This window comes from Acartia tonsa, chromosome 7 (genome assembly GCF_053477335.1).
Source record: "Acartia tonsa isolate MP-2025a chromosome 7, ASM5347733v1, whole genome shotgun sequence".
Lineage (NCBI taxonomy): Eukaryota > Metazoa > Arthropoda > Copepoda > Calanoida > Acartiidae > Acartia > Acartia tonsa.
The window spans coordinates 2394949-2412645 of NC_137266.1; the positions used below are offsets into that span (position 1 = coordinate 2394949).

Consider the following 17697-nt stretch of genomic DNA (forward strand, 5'->3'; position numbering starts at 1 on the left):
TTTTAAGTTTTGAAAGAGTTTTAAACTATATTAAATAAATTTGGATTGTTTAATATATCGTTTCAAAACTTTTTGTAACATCCCTTTAAAAACTAGATGTAGTAAGTGAACATTGGTTTTTTCACAAAAGTTTGTATTTAAAAACTTTTTAACAATTGATAGCGAGTTGACAAATAGTTAAATAACAAATAGTTTAATGACTATTTGTTATTTTTCACTGCAAAAGGTTGCGTGATTTTTAAAAACAAATTCAGCATGGTTATCCCTTACCTTTTTAAACTATTGTGTTCATGTTTTAACTGATAATTAAACATTTAATGACTTAGTCTTACTATTTTTACTTTAACTGCAAAAGGTTGCGTGATTCTTAAGAACAAATTCAGTGTACTTATCCCTTACCTTTTGAAACTATTGTGTTCATGTAATAACTGATAATTGAACATTAAATGATTTTTTACTAAGCCTTTTTAATTTTCAAAGAATCGCTGAATAAATAATATTTCACTAATTCTTGTTATTTTTGTAGCTTAACTGCAAAAGGTTGTGCGATTTTAAAAAAACAAATTTCTGTGTGGTTATCCCTTACCTTTTAAAACTATTGTGTTTATATAATCTTATTATATAAAGTAGTAAGCGTTTTTTGTCTGTCCTGAAGGATCTCGCTAACTACTAAACCGATATTGTTCTCCTTGACTGTGAAGCTTCCTACAGGTCCTGGGAAGGTTTTAAACTATTTTTGGAGAGGGTTTCTTTACCCCCCTCCCCCAAAAAATATTTTTTAACTCTTTTTAAACGCAAATTTAAAATGGAATGAGGTCAACTTTTCCCCCTCCTACCAGTGCCCCTAGAGGCTTCTAGGGGGCGTAGCCGCTAGTAACTAATAATGGAACATTTAATAACTATTTGTTATTTTTCACTGCAAAAGGTTGCGTGAGTTTTAAAAACAAATTCAGTGTGTTTATCCCTTACCTTTATAAACTAGGGTGTTACTGTTCATGTAATAACTGATAATTGAACATTTAATGACTATTTGTTATTTTTCACTGCAAAAGATTGCGTGATTTAAAAAAAAAACAAATTTCTGTGTAAAAATAAATTCAGTGTGTTTATCCCTTACCTTTTAAAACTATTGTGTTCATGTAATAACTGATAGGGAGTAGAGGAACATTGACTAACTATTGTAATTGAGCTATCTGGGACACTTTGGTTTCTAAAAGTAAACAAAAAACAAAACTTGATAAAAAACAAAAATTGTCATTTAAAAACATTAGAAATTAAAGCAAATGGAGATTTTTAATTTTACAAAGGTTAAAAAAGATTAAAAAATACACATAAAATTACTGTAAATAGGTTTGCAGGATGAAATAAGCGGATATGACATAAATGTGAAAAAAAAGATACAAGGTGTCCCACAAAAAAAAAATCATTTTCTGGGACACCCTGTAAAATGATGTATGCTTACCTTACACAAGTAACAGAATTGGGTTCTGAATCTTCCTCAGGGCGTGGCGAGGGGGGGATAGGACACGACAGGGGAGGCGACTCACTTGATATGTCCTAAATGTATTAACAGATAAATAGATAGAAAAAAGGATGACAACATCCATAAAAACGAAGCACTAAAACGGTAGGACAAACGGACATTAACACTTGCATAGTGTCAGAACTGAATAATCAGAATATAAATGTGTAAGAGTCGATGCAAAATTTTAGGTAAATTTGTTGAAAAACTGCTTTATACAGGATAATGTTTATGGACATAATTACATTTTTAGGACTTGATTATAGAGTTTCTTCGCTTATAACATTATACTTTGTTATCCCAGGAATTAATTTACCAAAAAACAGATCAATCGGATGATTAGATCACTAAAAATTTGTTGTTAAAAAAGTAAAAAAAATCAACATGTTTAAAATGGACGTACGGACATTTCGGTAATGATTACAGAGTTGCTATGCTTTCTAAATCGTCCCTAACTACTAAAGGAATCACCATGCAAAATTTGAAATCGATAGGACAATTCTAACATGCCTAAATTTACGAAAAAAGCTAACCGTGACGTACGGACGGACGTACGGACGGACCGACCCTAATTATAGAAAAGCTTCGCTTTTAAAAATGGGGTTAGGGTTGGATAGATAATACAATACATAGATCGATAGAAAGATATCATAAATGAGAGATATGAGCATGGGGTAGGGTAATCTTCATTATAAATGTATAAGTATGTATGTGTAACCTAGATAACATTAACTATACTGGTCCTAGTGGTGGGGACTTTTTTCTTCTGCCAGCAAATTGTTTCAGCTCTTTGGTAGTATTTACCCAAAAAATATACACTGAATTTTTATTAGAATCCATCTATCTAGAATTACAGCCAAGAAAATAATGTACAGCCAAAACATTCAGACAAACATTTGAAATGATAGAGTAGCTTCACTATATACTAAGAATATTCTAGACAATAAAAAAGAAAGAAACCTAGTACCCAAGAGTATGACAATATTGTGTAAAAACCTACTAGCCTAAAATCCCCAAATTATATTGACAGAATATTGACATTTATTTGAAATTCTGAGACGAGCAAGTTTTTACCAGAACAATCTTATATTTTCAGGAAGTGTTTAGAAATTCCTTTTCTTTTTTTTATCCTTTTATATTATCTTTTTTCTCACTACCTTTCTGTATTTTTCAACCATTTAACAATCAATTTATTAATATATATGTATATTTATACAATTCACCTATTAATATATCAAGTAATCAATCAAGCTATCAATCAAGCTATCAACTAACCAGTCAAACTCCCTATCAATCTATTAATCAATCAACCAACCAATAATTTAATTAATCTAAAAATCAATCTATTAATCAATCTAAAAATCAATCTATTAACCAATCTAAAAATCAACCAATCGATCAATCAATCTATCAATCAATCTATTAATCAATATATCAATATTTCTATAAATGAATAAATTATCTTGTACCTTACAAGATCTCATAGATTTAGGTGATTGTTTGAGTATCTGACTGCTATTATCCTCTACATCTATCTCTATCTCCTCCCCATCAACATCCTTAAAAGTTATTTAACATAATGTTATTTTTTTAGGTTTCTATGCGGTTCTTTCAAAATAAACTAAAAAGAAATAATAATTTATTTACCACAAGTAGGACAAGACGCCCTTGTATCTAAAATATTTTTAAAGATAAATAATCTAAAAGTCAATGGATGTGAATTAAAAAGCCAATTTTTTACCAAATTACCAAACAATTTTGGTGCTTTCCCTTCAAATGCCTTCAGGGTTACTCTGTTGTACCTTAAAAAAAACCTTACCTTACCTGACCTACAGTAAAAAAATTACCCCTCCCTCTGACTTTCAATTTATTTCAAAATAAAAGAGAGCTTTCTTTTATATGTATATTGTATAATAACATGTATAAAAAACACAGAGAGAGAGGGTTTATTATACTAGTCCCTAAAGTTTTATAATAAAGTTTTATTATCAGATGGCTTAACAACCTTAGGAATGTTAGTGAATTTTGATTGGTTTGTTAATTAAGTTGAGTGGTCAAACGTTTCAACCACTAAGTTTGATATACAAAAGGGGTGATTCTGTGGAACATAATTGGGGATCAATATTAATTCATTAGATCCCTAGTATAAACAAGTTATATACAATACCTCTTCACAAAATTTGGTATCACTAAGAGTCTCATTTTCAGCGGTTACATCAATGCTAACACAATCATCATCCAGTTTCGCGCCATTTTCAACATTTTTTGCGGGAGACGCCGTCGACAACTGCGCAAAATCAGCTGATTGCTGTTGATAATCGTCTTCCTTTGCATAAATGTCGTCTTTATTATTATCACTAAAGTTATTATTAACATTGTTAATGTTATATTTCACCGGGTCTAGAAGGATTTCTTCAAATTTTTGAGTTCTTATTGACACGTCGTCAAGTGATTCTATAAAACTATCACTCTCTAACTCATCCTGGTTTCAATAATATTAGAGTTTTAATAGATTTTAATAGATAGAAAATTTGTGTATCATGGGGATATGCATCAATTTATCGGCCATTGTATTATCTCTTAAAGGATCCGTGAATTATATTATTATTAAGTATGATAATTTAATGCTTTGATAAGTTAAAAAAACATAGATATATTGTGCTTTAATCTTTTTAAAAGTTAAAAAAAGACAATTGATTTACAGCCCCAATGATAATAAACAAACCCCTTCTGTAGATAAATTTTATTAGTTCTAAAGTTGGTCATATTAACACTTTAATCTATAACCTATAGGAAAACCTTGTTACTTAAAATCTCTAAAACTATTCCTTATTATCGCCCAACTGTGACACAACCTCACAACTCTCGCGTGGTGGCATTATCAGATCCTTTGGTGGACTTGGGAACTCGTGCCTCGCTCCGTTTCTATGTGTGTCGTCCTTGTTATTTGTTGGCGTCTTAAAAAACAATTAATTAAAAATTGGAGATTTACCTAGTAGGGCACCTAAATGTTACATTAGGCGAGGTTAAGTTAGGTTATACAGGGTAACCCCGCATACATGGGCTACTGCAGGGGACTGTAAATAAAGAAAAAATAAACTGATTTATGCCGCGTCGAAAAAACTTCTCTAAAGAAAAGGTGGTTAACAATTTTGTAAGTATTATATAAAGTATTATTATTACAAAAATATTTTCTATAAAACACTACTTCTGTAAAGGCTTTATAATATTCATACAAGAACAGCAAAAAATACCTTTATTATCTGTTGTGTTGGTGGGGTGGGGGTAACCGGAGTTGGTACTGGGGGTAGGGTGGGGGTTGCAGGGGTATTTACACTGTAACCTGCTGAAGCTAAACATCATTTAAGGATTAGGATTTTGCAAAATCAATTATAATATTATTTTGAATATATTTCAAAGAAAAAAGCTGAACAAATAATATGAAATTTTTGCATGTTTTAACAGTTAAATCTAAGAACGCCCAAATTTACGGGGATATAGAGTAAGGCGGATTGATTTCCAACCTTTTTGGAATTTCACATTTTTTCACATTGGCAAGGATTACTGGGCCAATATAAAACCCTGTGAAATTTGAAAAATGTTTTTTTAATCCAAAAACAATGGGCGCGCGGGGGTTATAAAATTTGCCGGCCCCCTTACAAAACCAAAAATTGAAATTCCTTCAAACACAGGCATGTTGCATATTAAAATGACCGCATTGAAATGCTGATTACAGATCTGAAAACCGTTTTGAAAAATATTGATTTAGTCTGAAATGATTTTCAAATAACCTACCAAAATGAAAAATTTTGACTAAATCAGCCTTTTTAGGTACTTAATGAGCTCTTATTTGAACTAGAAGCAATATTTTTCAAAACGGTTTTCAGATTCATAATCAGCATTTCAATGCGGTCATTTTGATATGCAACATGCCTGTGTTTGAATTTCATTTTTTGGTTTTATAAGGGGGTGGGCACTTTTTATACTCCCCGCGCGCCCGTTGTTTTTGGAATAAAAAACCTGTTTCAAGTTTCACAGGGTTTTATATAAGCCCAGTAACCCTTGCCAATGTGAAAAAATGTGAAATTCCAAAAAAGTTAGAAATCAACCCGCCTTAATATAGAGACTCCCATTTTTTGAGGCACATTGATACTAACATGTTGAAAATTCGCAATTTTTGAGAGGATGTTCAACACATGGCCATCAGCATTCCTCTTGAACATTTCAGTTTATATCAATTTATTATTAAAAATTGTAATAATGTAATAACACCATAATCTTAAGAAAGAGAAACTACTTTATAACAAAATCCTAATCCCTTTTCCTGAAGGACGTTTGGGAGTGCTGTGTCGAGATTTTAAACTGCCATGACCCTTAGCACACTAAACATTCTTGTTAGATTAACAAACAAAAACTTAAGCATAATTTTTAAGTAATATGAAATAAAAAATCTAATACTTTTCTGCATTTATTTACCCTTATTTTTTAAAAAAATACTTATCTCTTTACTTCAAAATTTTGATTGGTTAGTTCTTACTAGAAGTGTACATTCTTTTCAACCAATATATTTAATTTACAAGTGAATTAATGTTGTTTAACCTCATTTGGGATGTATATTAACTTATCATTCATTGTCTTATTCCTTAAGATCCCTGAATATAAAGCTAAATCAAGAATGTTGCCTTTTTAGATGTGCTCATATTCAGAGGGTCAAAATTTTCATCAAAACTGATGCTTCCGTCAATTGATCTTATTGTATTTGTCCTCTGGTGTAGTGGATCTAAAAATATCAAAAGTGGGTCAAAATTTAAATCAAAACTAATGTTTCCATCAATTGATCTAATTGTATTTGTCCTCTGGTGAAAGATATCTAAAAATATCAAGAGTAAGTGGGTCATCATTCATCTTTGTGTCCATCAGTCTATATATCAAGAAACCCTGTCCTTAAAGTCTATCCATCAGAGATAAACCATACCTATCTTTCTAAGTGTCCATCAGTCTATCTATATATGAACGAACCTGTCCTCAAAGTCCATCCATCTGAGATAAACAAGGAAGAACCATCATACATATCTATCTATATGTCCACCAGTCTATCTAACTATCAACAAACCTGTCCTCAAAGTCCATCCATCTGAGATAAACAAGGATGAATCTCCTGACCTCGGCAAACTTGTATCTCTGAAAATAAAACTTTTTAAAACTTTTCCACAATGATCATAATCAAAATCACCTCTTTAGCTAAAATTATTGATTAGATAGGGTTTTGTTAAATTTACCCAACAACATTAGATTTAATGTAAATCATGATAAACAAAATTAACCCTCTGTAGATAAAATTAATTGATCATAGGGCACTGAAGATTTGTACAACCAATCATAATTTAATAAAAGGCAAAGAATGAGAAAACGCGCTTACAAAACTTTAATTTACAGTCTGATAACCCACTTTTTCCTGGGATTTAGATAAAAGACTTTTGTTTATATAAGATCTTGCAAACCCATTAGTTCTCAAACTTCGAATCTTCAAAACGGGGAATCTTCACAAACAAATAAGGAAGCTAGTCATATTTTTACCTATATAAATCACATAATGATTTTCTACTCGGTGAGCTTGGTTTTGAGCAGGTTTCCGATTTTCTACTTCTAAAATAGAGCAAGTTATCTATCTTTTTATCTATAACTATCTATCTATCTTTTAGATTGTTAATCTATTTCTATCTATCTATTTTCTACTAGGAAGCATAGCTTTAAGTAACTTTTTTTTCTTCTTGTCTTTTTAAGCAAACTATTTAAAATTAAATATTAATCATAAAACTTTTTATTTTACTGATTTTTGATTTAAAGTACACTTCTTGAAAAAAAACAAAAAATAACTACTTATTAATTTTATATATGCTCTATTTGTTTGGACAATAATTTTTTGTATATTTACTTAAATTTTAGTGGTGGAATCGCCCCTAAAAAAGATGGGGGTTATCTCCAAAAAGGAAAAAATTGAACCCAATCTTTCAACATTGTATAAAACAAAATCAATTTATTCCTTTATCTAAAGTAAAGAAAAAGTAATTTTTATAAAGCCTCATGTTTTATGCACAAGTCAATCTTTTATTACAATAACAATCAAATTCAAACAGAAAAAGTTTGCGCATTTTTGCAAAAAAAAGTTTCAATAGTTTGCAATAAAATAAATATATTCATATGTTCCCTTTTTTTGTTTACATAGGTTTAAATAATTTTTTATTTACTAATGTACTTATTTATTTAAAAACATATTTTAAGATGTAATGTTATAAAAAAATTAATATTCTCTTGTCAAAAGCGAATAGGATCGGTTCTTTGATCCATTTATCCATTCATCATCTTTTCTATCCATTCTCCAGATCTATCAATCCATCCTTACATCTATTATTTTATCCATAACTTCTATACATTTACCTCCATCTATCTACCCATCTACCTATCAATCTAACTACCCATCTACCTATCCATATATCTGATCATCAAAAAGTACATCTATCCCTGAAACATTACATCTATCAATCAAATATTATATCTATTCATTAAACATTATCTATCTATCTATCTACCTAGGATCTGTATGAAGAGTAGCTACAGTGGTTGTAACTGTATACTCTATATGATCTATCTATCTATCTACCTAGGATCTGTATGTAGAGTAGCTACAGTAGTTGTAACTGTATACTCTGTATGATCTATCTATCTATCTACCTAAGATCTGTATGAAGAGTAGCTACAGTAGTTGTAACTGTATACTCTATATGATCTATCTATCTATCTACCTAGGATCTGTATGAAGAGTAGCAACAGTAGTTGTGACTGTATACTCTATATGATCTTGATTAGATGAGAAAGTGGCTGGGGGCGAGGGCAATCTCTCCTCATCTTCCTATAAAAACAATTGGGGTTTTAAAATTCATGGACGTTTCTGTCACTTTATGTTTCTGGACATATCCTACTATATAAAGTAGTAAGCGTTTTTTGTCTGTCCCGAAGGATCTCGCTAACCGCTGAACCGATATTGTTCTCCTTTACAGTGAAGCTTCTTATAGGTCCTGGGATGGTTTTAAACTATTTTTGGAGAGGGTGTCTTCATCCCCTCCGCCCCCCTAAAATATTTTTTAATTCTTTTGAAACTCAAATTTAAATAGGATGAGGTCGACTTTTCCCTCTCTTACCAGTGCCCCTAGAGGCTCCTAGGGGCGTAGCCGCTAGTTATTATTATAGTATTAATTATTATTAGTATAGTATTATAGACAGCTTTCCACGGATATTAAAATGAAAAATTATAAAAATTAAAACTAGTTTTTATTAGCTCGGAAGGGCTTGAAATAGCGAAACTGGGTTTATTTTATGATTGTTATTTTAATATTCAGAGGAAAATGTCTGTATTTCGATTTAAATAACCAACACGATTAAAGCATGTTTAAATTAACCATCAAAGAAATCCGTAACAGACATACAGATGGACCAACTTGAAATGAAGAAAAGCTTAGCTCTTAAAAAAATGTATTAAAATTCAAACGAACCTTCTGTTCCTGTCCATAGCTGTTCTATTTGTGGTATAAAATAGCTTTATATCAATTACATATTTTTGAATATTGGGTATAAATGGTAGGCTTTAAATGAGATTTTTAAGTTATCTTATTTCACTAAAATTGATAAAATTTTAATATTAAAAATTTACAAAAGTAAAAATATCGATCAGGTTTTAGTTTAGGACTACTTTTTCTAAAGCGTAGCTAGCCTAGCGTTTAAAGTTTAAACTAAACTGAAGTTCAATAGTGAACAAAGATAAGAAATTTATTTTCAAGTATGGATTCGACACCGAATTTATATCCGCTGGATTATGGTTCTAACTAATCAGCCATAATCAAAAATCAAATACAACTTCGTATGTAAGTCAATTTTCAGCAAATTTAAATATAAAAATCAATATAAGTTTTGTTAGCCCGGACCTTCAGTCTCTCGCGGCTAACAAAGCTAGTTTTAATCTTATAATTATTCATTTCAATATCCGCGGAAAGCTGTCTATAAAACGATAAGATAAATAACTATTATTTGCTTTTATCTAGTTCTTGTTTGTAGAACATATTGAAATAAAAGATAAGAAATATATGTTTTACATAGTACATACATATTCTAATGTTTCTTTATACTCATGGATCTTAAGGGATAAGACAATGTAATAGGAATTAATATAAATCCCAAATGATGATGTTTATACAAATAATTTTGTTGAAAAGTTTGGATATTACTCGTTTGGAACCATTTAATCAAAATTTAATTAAAGTTGTTGAGATACCCTAGTTAAACATTTTTTTAAAAACCAGTGTAATTTACAATGAAATGTCCCTTACCTCCCTGCTTAATTAGATTATTAACAGTATGAAAAGTTTACACACACGCCTTCATCTCCCCTTATATTTAGAATAAAATTAAGGTGAAGGGGGGGGGGGGGACAAGTGTTTCAATTCCATTTTAATCCAGGTTAGGTTAATTTGGTTATATTTGGTAAAGGTTTAAACATAAATAACAAGTAATACCACCTATATATTTTTTTTAAGTAATGGAACTCATTTTTATGCTAGCAAGCAATTTTAAGGGAAAGCACCAGTTTTGCATGTTAAAATCTAAAAAAAGAATAAAAAAATGCTTTGTCTCGCCTAGAATTGTGATTGTAATTCTCAATTATAAAGGATTTTACTAGATTTACTGCTAATAAAACATTTGGGAACAATTTTATTTTACAGTTTCATCAGAGATTAGACAATGGGAAATAAAAATCATTGGTGGAAAAATTTGGATATTGTTACTATCAATCAAGCCCCTTGAGGCCTCATAAGTATATTTAAGTAAAAAAATAATGTTCTTCCTTGGACCTATATGCAGAATCGAAGTAAAGGAGAACCGTATCGGTTAAGTGGTTAGCGAAATCCTTTTGTTACATAAGTTATACATCCTGTTTCTTTTATAAAATGGTATCTGTTCGTAGGTCCTTTAAAAAGATAATCTAAAACTGGATCTTGACAACCATTGGACCAATTAGGTTCTCCATTTCTGAGGGACCTTAATCATTTTAATTGAATACCATACCTCAAAAATCTAAATCTAAGTAATTTCAAATTTAAATGACTTCTTTTTGTCTCCAAATAGAAAAGAAGATAATAAGATTTAGGAACAATTTTAAGCACAAATAATTTAAAAGTTTTACAAGTTAAAAAAGTTTTTTTCCACTGATAATGTTAAGCTACAAACGGGAAACAATTTTGTTTATCATTATTGGGGATGAACATTAATTTACTGTTCATTAAGTTCCTTTAGCATCTCAACTTTCTTAATACTAAAAAGTTAAAAATGTTAAAACCCAGTGTGTATCATGTTTGAGAAAGATTTGCAATTTTCTTTTGGCGAGAACTGACTCCCGAACCCCTTATTTTTTGAAAAATATTGAAAATACGGGGGTGGAGGGATTAATGGTTAGGTTATATTAGGTAATGATAATCCCAGTTAGGTTATAAGGCAGGTATATAAAATCCAAATTATCCCTCCCCTCCCCCAGGCAACTTTTTCATTTATTTCAAGGGGGGCGGGGGGCACTTTTGGTAATCTGAGGGAAATCACGGAAAGATTAATCTAAAAACTTGATTAATTGAATCTCTCTCGCCTTAAGTTTATACAAATGAGTATTCTTGCAAAACTGGAAAGATAAATAGTAGAACATTTGACAAGGTAGATACAGGTTTCTATCAGTCATTTTCTTGACACACTTTTTACTAGAGGCGGTATATCTTAAGAGAGTGGAAAATAACTCCTAAAAATAGATTTTAACCTTCCCTGGACCAAGAGGAAGCTTTACATAAAGGGTTTAGTGGTTTGCGAAGTCCTTCACTACAGAAATAAGCTTTGTGGTTTCGTTTGAATGTAGTTGAAATTAAAAGATTTGTTCTTTAATGAAATCTAAAATTGGATGTCTTTATTTTTAGGATTATTTTACGTCCAATAATTATCTTAGTTAATCAAAATTGCGTCATAATCAAAGACATTAGGATGTATAATGTTACATTAAAAAAAATTACCTGTTTAAAAGGTTGATCACCAGCAAATGGATTGTCCCTAAACATATATAAGATTAGATAAACTTATAGAAAAAAAACTAAATAAATAGCTAGAGAAAGATTGACATTTAAAAGATTAAATTTAAAATCATAAAATTTATATAGATACATCGATATAAATAGGTAGACAGATTACAATGAACTAATTAATGAATATATACAATTCAGATCTACTGTGGAACTTTCTTATGTCCCAGGAAGGTTTGTAACTATTTTGAGGGACAATACCACTACTTGTCTTTCAACCTCCGTAAATTTTTCTGTACTCTTTCTTTGGAATAAAATTTTACCTAGGATCAATATCAGGACCACCATTAGTATGTTCTTCAGTATTTTGTTCATCTGCATCATCAAATATCAAGGTCTCCGCCAAATCAAAACTTTTGCTCCTTGTTTCTAGCTGTAGGCTACTTCTAAATAAATACAGATATATAAAAGATCTATAGTGTGAAAACACGAAACCTCTTAAAAAATATAATCAATAGAAAATTATTTTTTTGGGGTCAAATTTCTAGCTGCAGGCTTTTAAAACTCACTTGAATTAAAAAATACTTAATCCTATCCTATCCTACTTATATTGAGTAGTAGGGATTTTTTTCTAAAGCTTAAGATTTCAGTAAGTACTAAACTGATAAAATTCTCAACTTCAGCAAAGCTTCATATATGCCTTTCTTTGGATGGTTTAAATCTAAACTATTTTAGATTAAAGTTTGGGAAAGGCAATATTTCAGACCCCTTTCTAAACCCCTTTTAATATAGAGTCACTAGATGCTAGGGGCGCAAAACCAGTTGCCTTACAAATAAACACACAGAAATAGCCTATAATAAAAGACTGTATTTATGTCTTATGAAAAGGGGGGGGGGGGGGGTTGGAGATTAAATAAGCATAAATTGATTCAGATTCCTGGGAAAAGATCCTCTAGATGTGCCAGGTTTAGATTAGGAGAGACAGCGCTTTTTCTTGAATTTACATACCTGGGAAAAGATCCTCTAGATGTGCCAGGTTTAGAGTAGGAAAGGCAGCGCTTTTTCCTAAATCCTGTATGTAGTAGGTTGAATTTACATACCTGGGATAAGATCCTCTTGATGTGCCAGGTTTAGAGTAGGAGAGACAGCGCTTTTTCTTGTATCCTGTGGTAGGCTGAATTTACATACCTGGGAAAAGATCCTCTTGATGTGCCAGGTTTAGAGTAGGAGAGACAGCGCTTTTTCTTGAGTCCTGTAGTAGGTTGAATTTACATACCTGGGAAAAGATCCTCTAGATTGCCAGGTTTAGAATCGGAGAGGCAGCGCTTTTTCTTGAATTCTGTAGTAGGTTGAATTTACATACCTGGGGAAAGATCCTCTAGAAGTGCCAGGTTTTGAGTAGGAGAGTCAGCGTTTTTTTCTTGAATCCTGTAGTAGGTTGAATTTACATACCAGGGGAAAGATCCTCTAGATGTGCCAGGTTTAGAGTAGGAGAGACAGTGCTTTTTCTTGAATCCTGTGGCAGGCTGAATTTACATACCTGGGAAACGATCCTCTAGATGTGCCAGGTTTAGAGTAGGATAGGCAACGCTTTTTTCTTGAATCTTGTCATAGGTTGAATTTACATACCTGGGAAACGATCCTCTAGATGTGCCAGGTTTAGAGTAGGAGAGACAGCGCTTTTTTCTTGAATCTTGTAGTAGGTTGAATTTACATACCTGGGAAAAGATCCTCTTGAAGTGCCCAGGTTTAAAATAGGAGAGACAGCGCTTTTTCTTGAATTCTATAGTAGATTGCATTTATATACCTTGGAAAAGATCCTGTAGATGTGCCAGGTTTAAAATAGGAGAGACAGCGCTTTTTCTTGAATACTATAGTAGGTTGCATTTACATACCTTGGAAAAGATCCTCTAGATGTGCCAGGTTTAAAATAGGAGAGACAGCGCTTTTTCTTGAATCCTGTAGTAGGTTGAATTTACATACCTGGGAAATGATCCTCTAGATGTGCCAGGTTTAGAGTAGGAGAGACAGCGCTTTTTCTTGAATCCTGTCATAGGTTCAACTTCTCTTATACTTCCTTTTCTGTCCCGCGATCCTAGATATAGATAGATAGTTAGAGAGATAAATAGATGAGTAAACTAATGTATGAATGAATAGATTTGTTGAAAAATAATAGAATAGATGGTTGAATTTAATAGAAGAAATGATGAATAGGTATATTGATGTATTGGTTAATGTATGAATAGATTGATGTATTGAGTGATTCATTAATATATTGATGGATGAATAGATTGATATATAGATGATTAGTTGATGTACTGAAGAAATGATTGATGTATAGATTGATGGACGTTTTGATATATGGATTAATTGGATGATTGATGGATGGATTTATGGATAGATTGATGAATAAACTGATGGAAAGATTGATAGAGAAGTTTATTGATCGATTAATGGCTTGATATTTTAATAGATAAATAGATAGACGGTTGTATGTATAGAGGTACAAACTAATAAACAGATAAATAGATAAATTAATGAATTCATTCTGCATATATGATGGATGAATGGACATAAGAAAGATGGTTATTTACCTGCCATCGACTGTCTTCGTTCACCGCCATCTCTGAGACTAACAGGGGAAGTGATAATTGTTGTGTTACTATCGACAGGCGTTGCACGTACAATACCTAAAAAGAATTGGGTTAGTTTCCTTGAAGGATGGGACATAGGCTTGTTTATTACACTAGTCTTCAAAGTTTATAATAACGTTTTCTTATTGTTGCGTAAACAATTTTGATTGGTTGGTTGAGTGTCCAAATCTTTCAACTAATAATTGTATTCTACAAAGGGGTTAATTTTGTGTATCTTTATTTGGGATGTACATCAATTTATCAGGCATTGTCTTATCCCTTAAGATCTCTGGTTAGTTTAGGTTAGGTTAGGTTAAAAAAGATACCCGCTTGGGTATCTATAATAAAAGTCAGAGACTTGCAGGGTTGAAATAAAATATAATTGAAGTTAACCATTAAGACGTAAAATCAATTAAGGGTATATTAGATATTATCACAGGCCAGAACATCATTTGTTCAATTCCTTTTAATAAAGTAACATGAGGTTTATCTGTTTGCGTTAACGGATCTCGCTACCCTCTGAACCAATATGGATCTCATTTAAAATTAACTCTGTAGAAAGATTAAAACTATTTGTGGTAGGGTATCTTTTATAAATGGACATACAAATAAAAATAGCAACAGGAATAGATATACCTTCTTCAACTGACTGCATTCTGGACCCGTTCATGGATAAAGGATCCGAAGATTTGAGCATCCTGACGGACTCCTGATGTTGGCTACGGCCGCTGCTTCCCATATCTCCACTTGCCTGGCGGGCTAGGTGCCTAAAATTAAATTAAATCTCAAACTGAAAATATTAAATAAAAAAAAATTATGAAAAAAGATTGTTCTTTCCCATAGAGTTCCCTATCCCCACTCAGTATCTTTAATATTAATTGAAAGTATGGTGGGAGGGGGATGGGATTCCCCCACCTTCTATGCTTCAACTCCGCGTGGCTACCCAGTACCCAGTATAACCTAACCTGAATTACAGTAAAAACTTAGAAACAAAAAATTGCCCCCCCCCCCCCCTACGCAAACCCCGGTACTTATTTCAAAATGATATGTTTTCCATTTATTTCAAAATTATGGAAGGAATGTGTGTTTTTGGCTCGACAATGAACTTTAAGGTAAATTACCTAAACAATTAATGAAGTGAAATAGAGAGCAATTTAAATGAATTGGAAAAGAAAGAAATTGAAATTGTAATATTGGATCTACAACAATGAGTACAAACTTTTCGACCAATATTTTTTTATTTACCTGGAAGTTGGAGGTGGAGCTGAAGGTAGTACTTGCTGTCCCAGACCTGTTACTCCACTCTTTAATTGTTTCAAAATTAACAGGTGAATTCATGGATACAGGATATACATGGATATTATGACAGGGAAAAAATTGTCGTAATTTAGGTTGCTAACAATGACATTATTCATTAGTCAGTTCGTTCATAAAATGTCAGGAAAGGGGAGGGATTGGGGGGGATGAAGGTTGTTCTTTTAGCCAACTACAAGTTTTAATTTTTAGAGTACATAATAACCTGGTGTTGGGTCCATATAATATCAAATCCATAAGTTAATATAAAAATCTTAGTAATGAATACATTCTAGACCTAAAGATGACATTTGATTTATAATTGATCAATAGATAAATTTTCTTACTTACATTTTTTAGATTTATCTTAGTTATTTAAAAGATATTGGCTTCGTTCATAGTCCATGAATTATAAAATTTAAATTTTCCCAAAAATTGAATACATGTTTGTATATTAATATCTTTAAACTGCTGGTTTAGTCAATAAATATTTTTTAGGAAATTAAAAGATGGACAAACGAACATACCTATTTTTTGAGTAGCTGCACTATAAAACATAACTAAACTGTGCAATGCAAATATCTTGCAAATAAAGCAGGGATCTGAAGGGATAAGGGAATGTCCAATAAATTGATGTATATCCTTAATGATGATACACAAAATTATCCCCACTGTAGATTACCATTAGTTGTTGAAACATTTGGACACTCAACTTAAAGAACCAACCAATTAAAATCTAATGAAATTCCCCATCTAAGAAAACTTTTATTAAAAATCTATGGGGACTATTGTAATAAACAGTCCAATATCCCCTCCCTCCCTGGCAATAAAGGCAGAAAAAAGTAGAGAAAGCTGTATAATAAATGGTTGGCTTTTGCATGAGTTAACTAATGCCTTTTCTTAATGGGTAAAATAATCTTATATTTCAATTATACAAGGCATAAATGTATAATATATAGGCAAAACGATTTTTGAAAGCGAAGCTTTTTTATGATTAGAGTCGGTCCGTTCGTACGTAACGGATAGCGTTTTTTGTTAATTTAAGCATGTTAGAATTGTCCTATTGATTTCAAACTTTGCATGGTGATTCCATGTTAAGATTTAGAAAGCGTAGCAACTCTATAATCATTACCAGAATGACCGTACGTCCATTTTAAACCTGTTGATTTTTTACTTTTGTACCAACAAATTTTTATGTGATCCAATTATCCGATTGTTCTGATTTTTGGTATACTGATTCTTGGGACAACAAAGTACAATAATATAAGCAAAGCCACTCTATAATCAAGTTTAAAAAATGTAAGTATTTCCATAAACATTATCCTGTATCAATAAAATTTTCAACAAATTTACTCATAATTTTGCTTTTACTCTTATACATTTAAAGGGGTGCTGCCACTTTTACCACTAGCAAAAGTACAGCCACTGTGTTTTTGACAAAAATTGGGTGTGTTTTTGTCAATTTCGTTTTTAGTTGTATTTTTGGCAATATTTTTTTATCCACTGTCAAAATTACACCTTTGCGCTGCCATAAACACAGTTTTACTGTCAAGTTTACACCCATGAAATTCAAGTATGCTGTCAAATTCACAGTTTTGATGACAAAAATACACCTACTTTTAAATCAATATTAATTATAAATATTTTGACCAAGTTGTTAAACCTTATAACTATTAATAATAGTTAAATCAATCTAAACAACAATAATTCTAAACTTTTCAAAAGAAGGTAACAGACAAATATTGGATATTATAGTGGATATAGTGGTGATATAGGTACAGGTGTAGACGTTGGAATTGAATGTCCAGATTCAGGTACGGTCACAGGTACAGATTGTAATATGTCATGGTAAATAGAAACTGGAATATTCCATATTACACGACTATTACCACGACTGCGACCTCTGCTTGGCCCTTCACTGATACTTTGCAGAACATGGTGCTCTATCAATTTTGCTGGATAGTGAACCTATACTTCTCAAGTATTTTCTAAGGTCATTATATCCTGAATCAAGTTTTTCCCTTAGACTCGACCTAACTTTCGTTACAGATTTAGCTTTGGCTCTATGAACTATGGATATTTTGCCCTACAATGCTTGTGAGCATTTCAATAGGCTGTTATCCAACTCTCCTTTTAATACTAC

General features: G+C 31.5%; 2 protein-coding genes across 2 annotated transcripts in view; both read right to left on the reverse strand.

Annotated features, from left to right (window-relative positions):
* The window catches only part of LOC145324079 (uncharacterized), a 26960-nt gene extending 21215 nt beyond the window's left edge, over window positions 1-5745 (reverse strand). The window contains exons 1-7 of the mRNA XM_080166705.1: window positions 5676-5745; window positions 4777-4874; window positions 4349-4479; window positions 3690-4002; window positions 2992-3081; window positions 1463-1557; window positions 1118-1210 (exon numbers count right to left, since the gene is read on the reverse strand). Coding sequence (XP_080022831.1) covers window positions 1118-1210; window positions 1463-1557; window positions 2992-3081; window positions 3690-4002; window positions 4349-4479; window positions 4777-4874; window positions 5676-5745 — 890 coding nt within the window. The remainder of the gene's footprint in view (window positions 1-1117; window positions 1211-1462; window positions 1558-2991; window positions 3082-3689; window positions 4003-4348; window positions 4480-4776; window positions 4875-5675) is intronic.
* LOC145324051 (uncharacterized) lies at window positions 5740-15572 on the reverse strand. The gene is made up of 11 exons (XM_080166679.1): window positions 15507-15572; window positions 14898-15028; window positions 14223-14318; window positions 13612-13723; window positions 11952-12074; window positions 11623-11659; window positions 8326-8432; window positions 7100-7168; window positions 6636-6703; window positions 6205-6302; window positions 5740-5904 (listed from the first exon to the last, which is right to left on the reverse strand). The coding sequence occupies exons 2-11, from the start codon at window positions 14998-15000 to the stop codon at window positions 5821-5823; spliced, it is 897 nt and encodes a 298-aa protein (XP_080022805.1). The 5' UTR covers window positions 15001-15028; window positions 15507-15572; the 3' UTR covers window positions 5740-5820.
* Between the last annotated feature and the right edge of the window lie 2125 nt (window positions 15573-17697).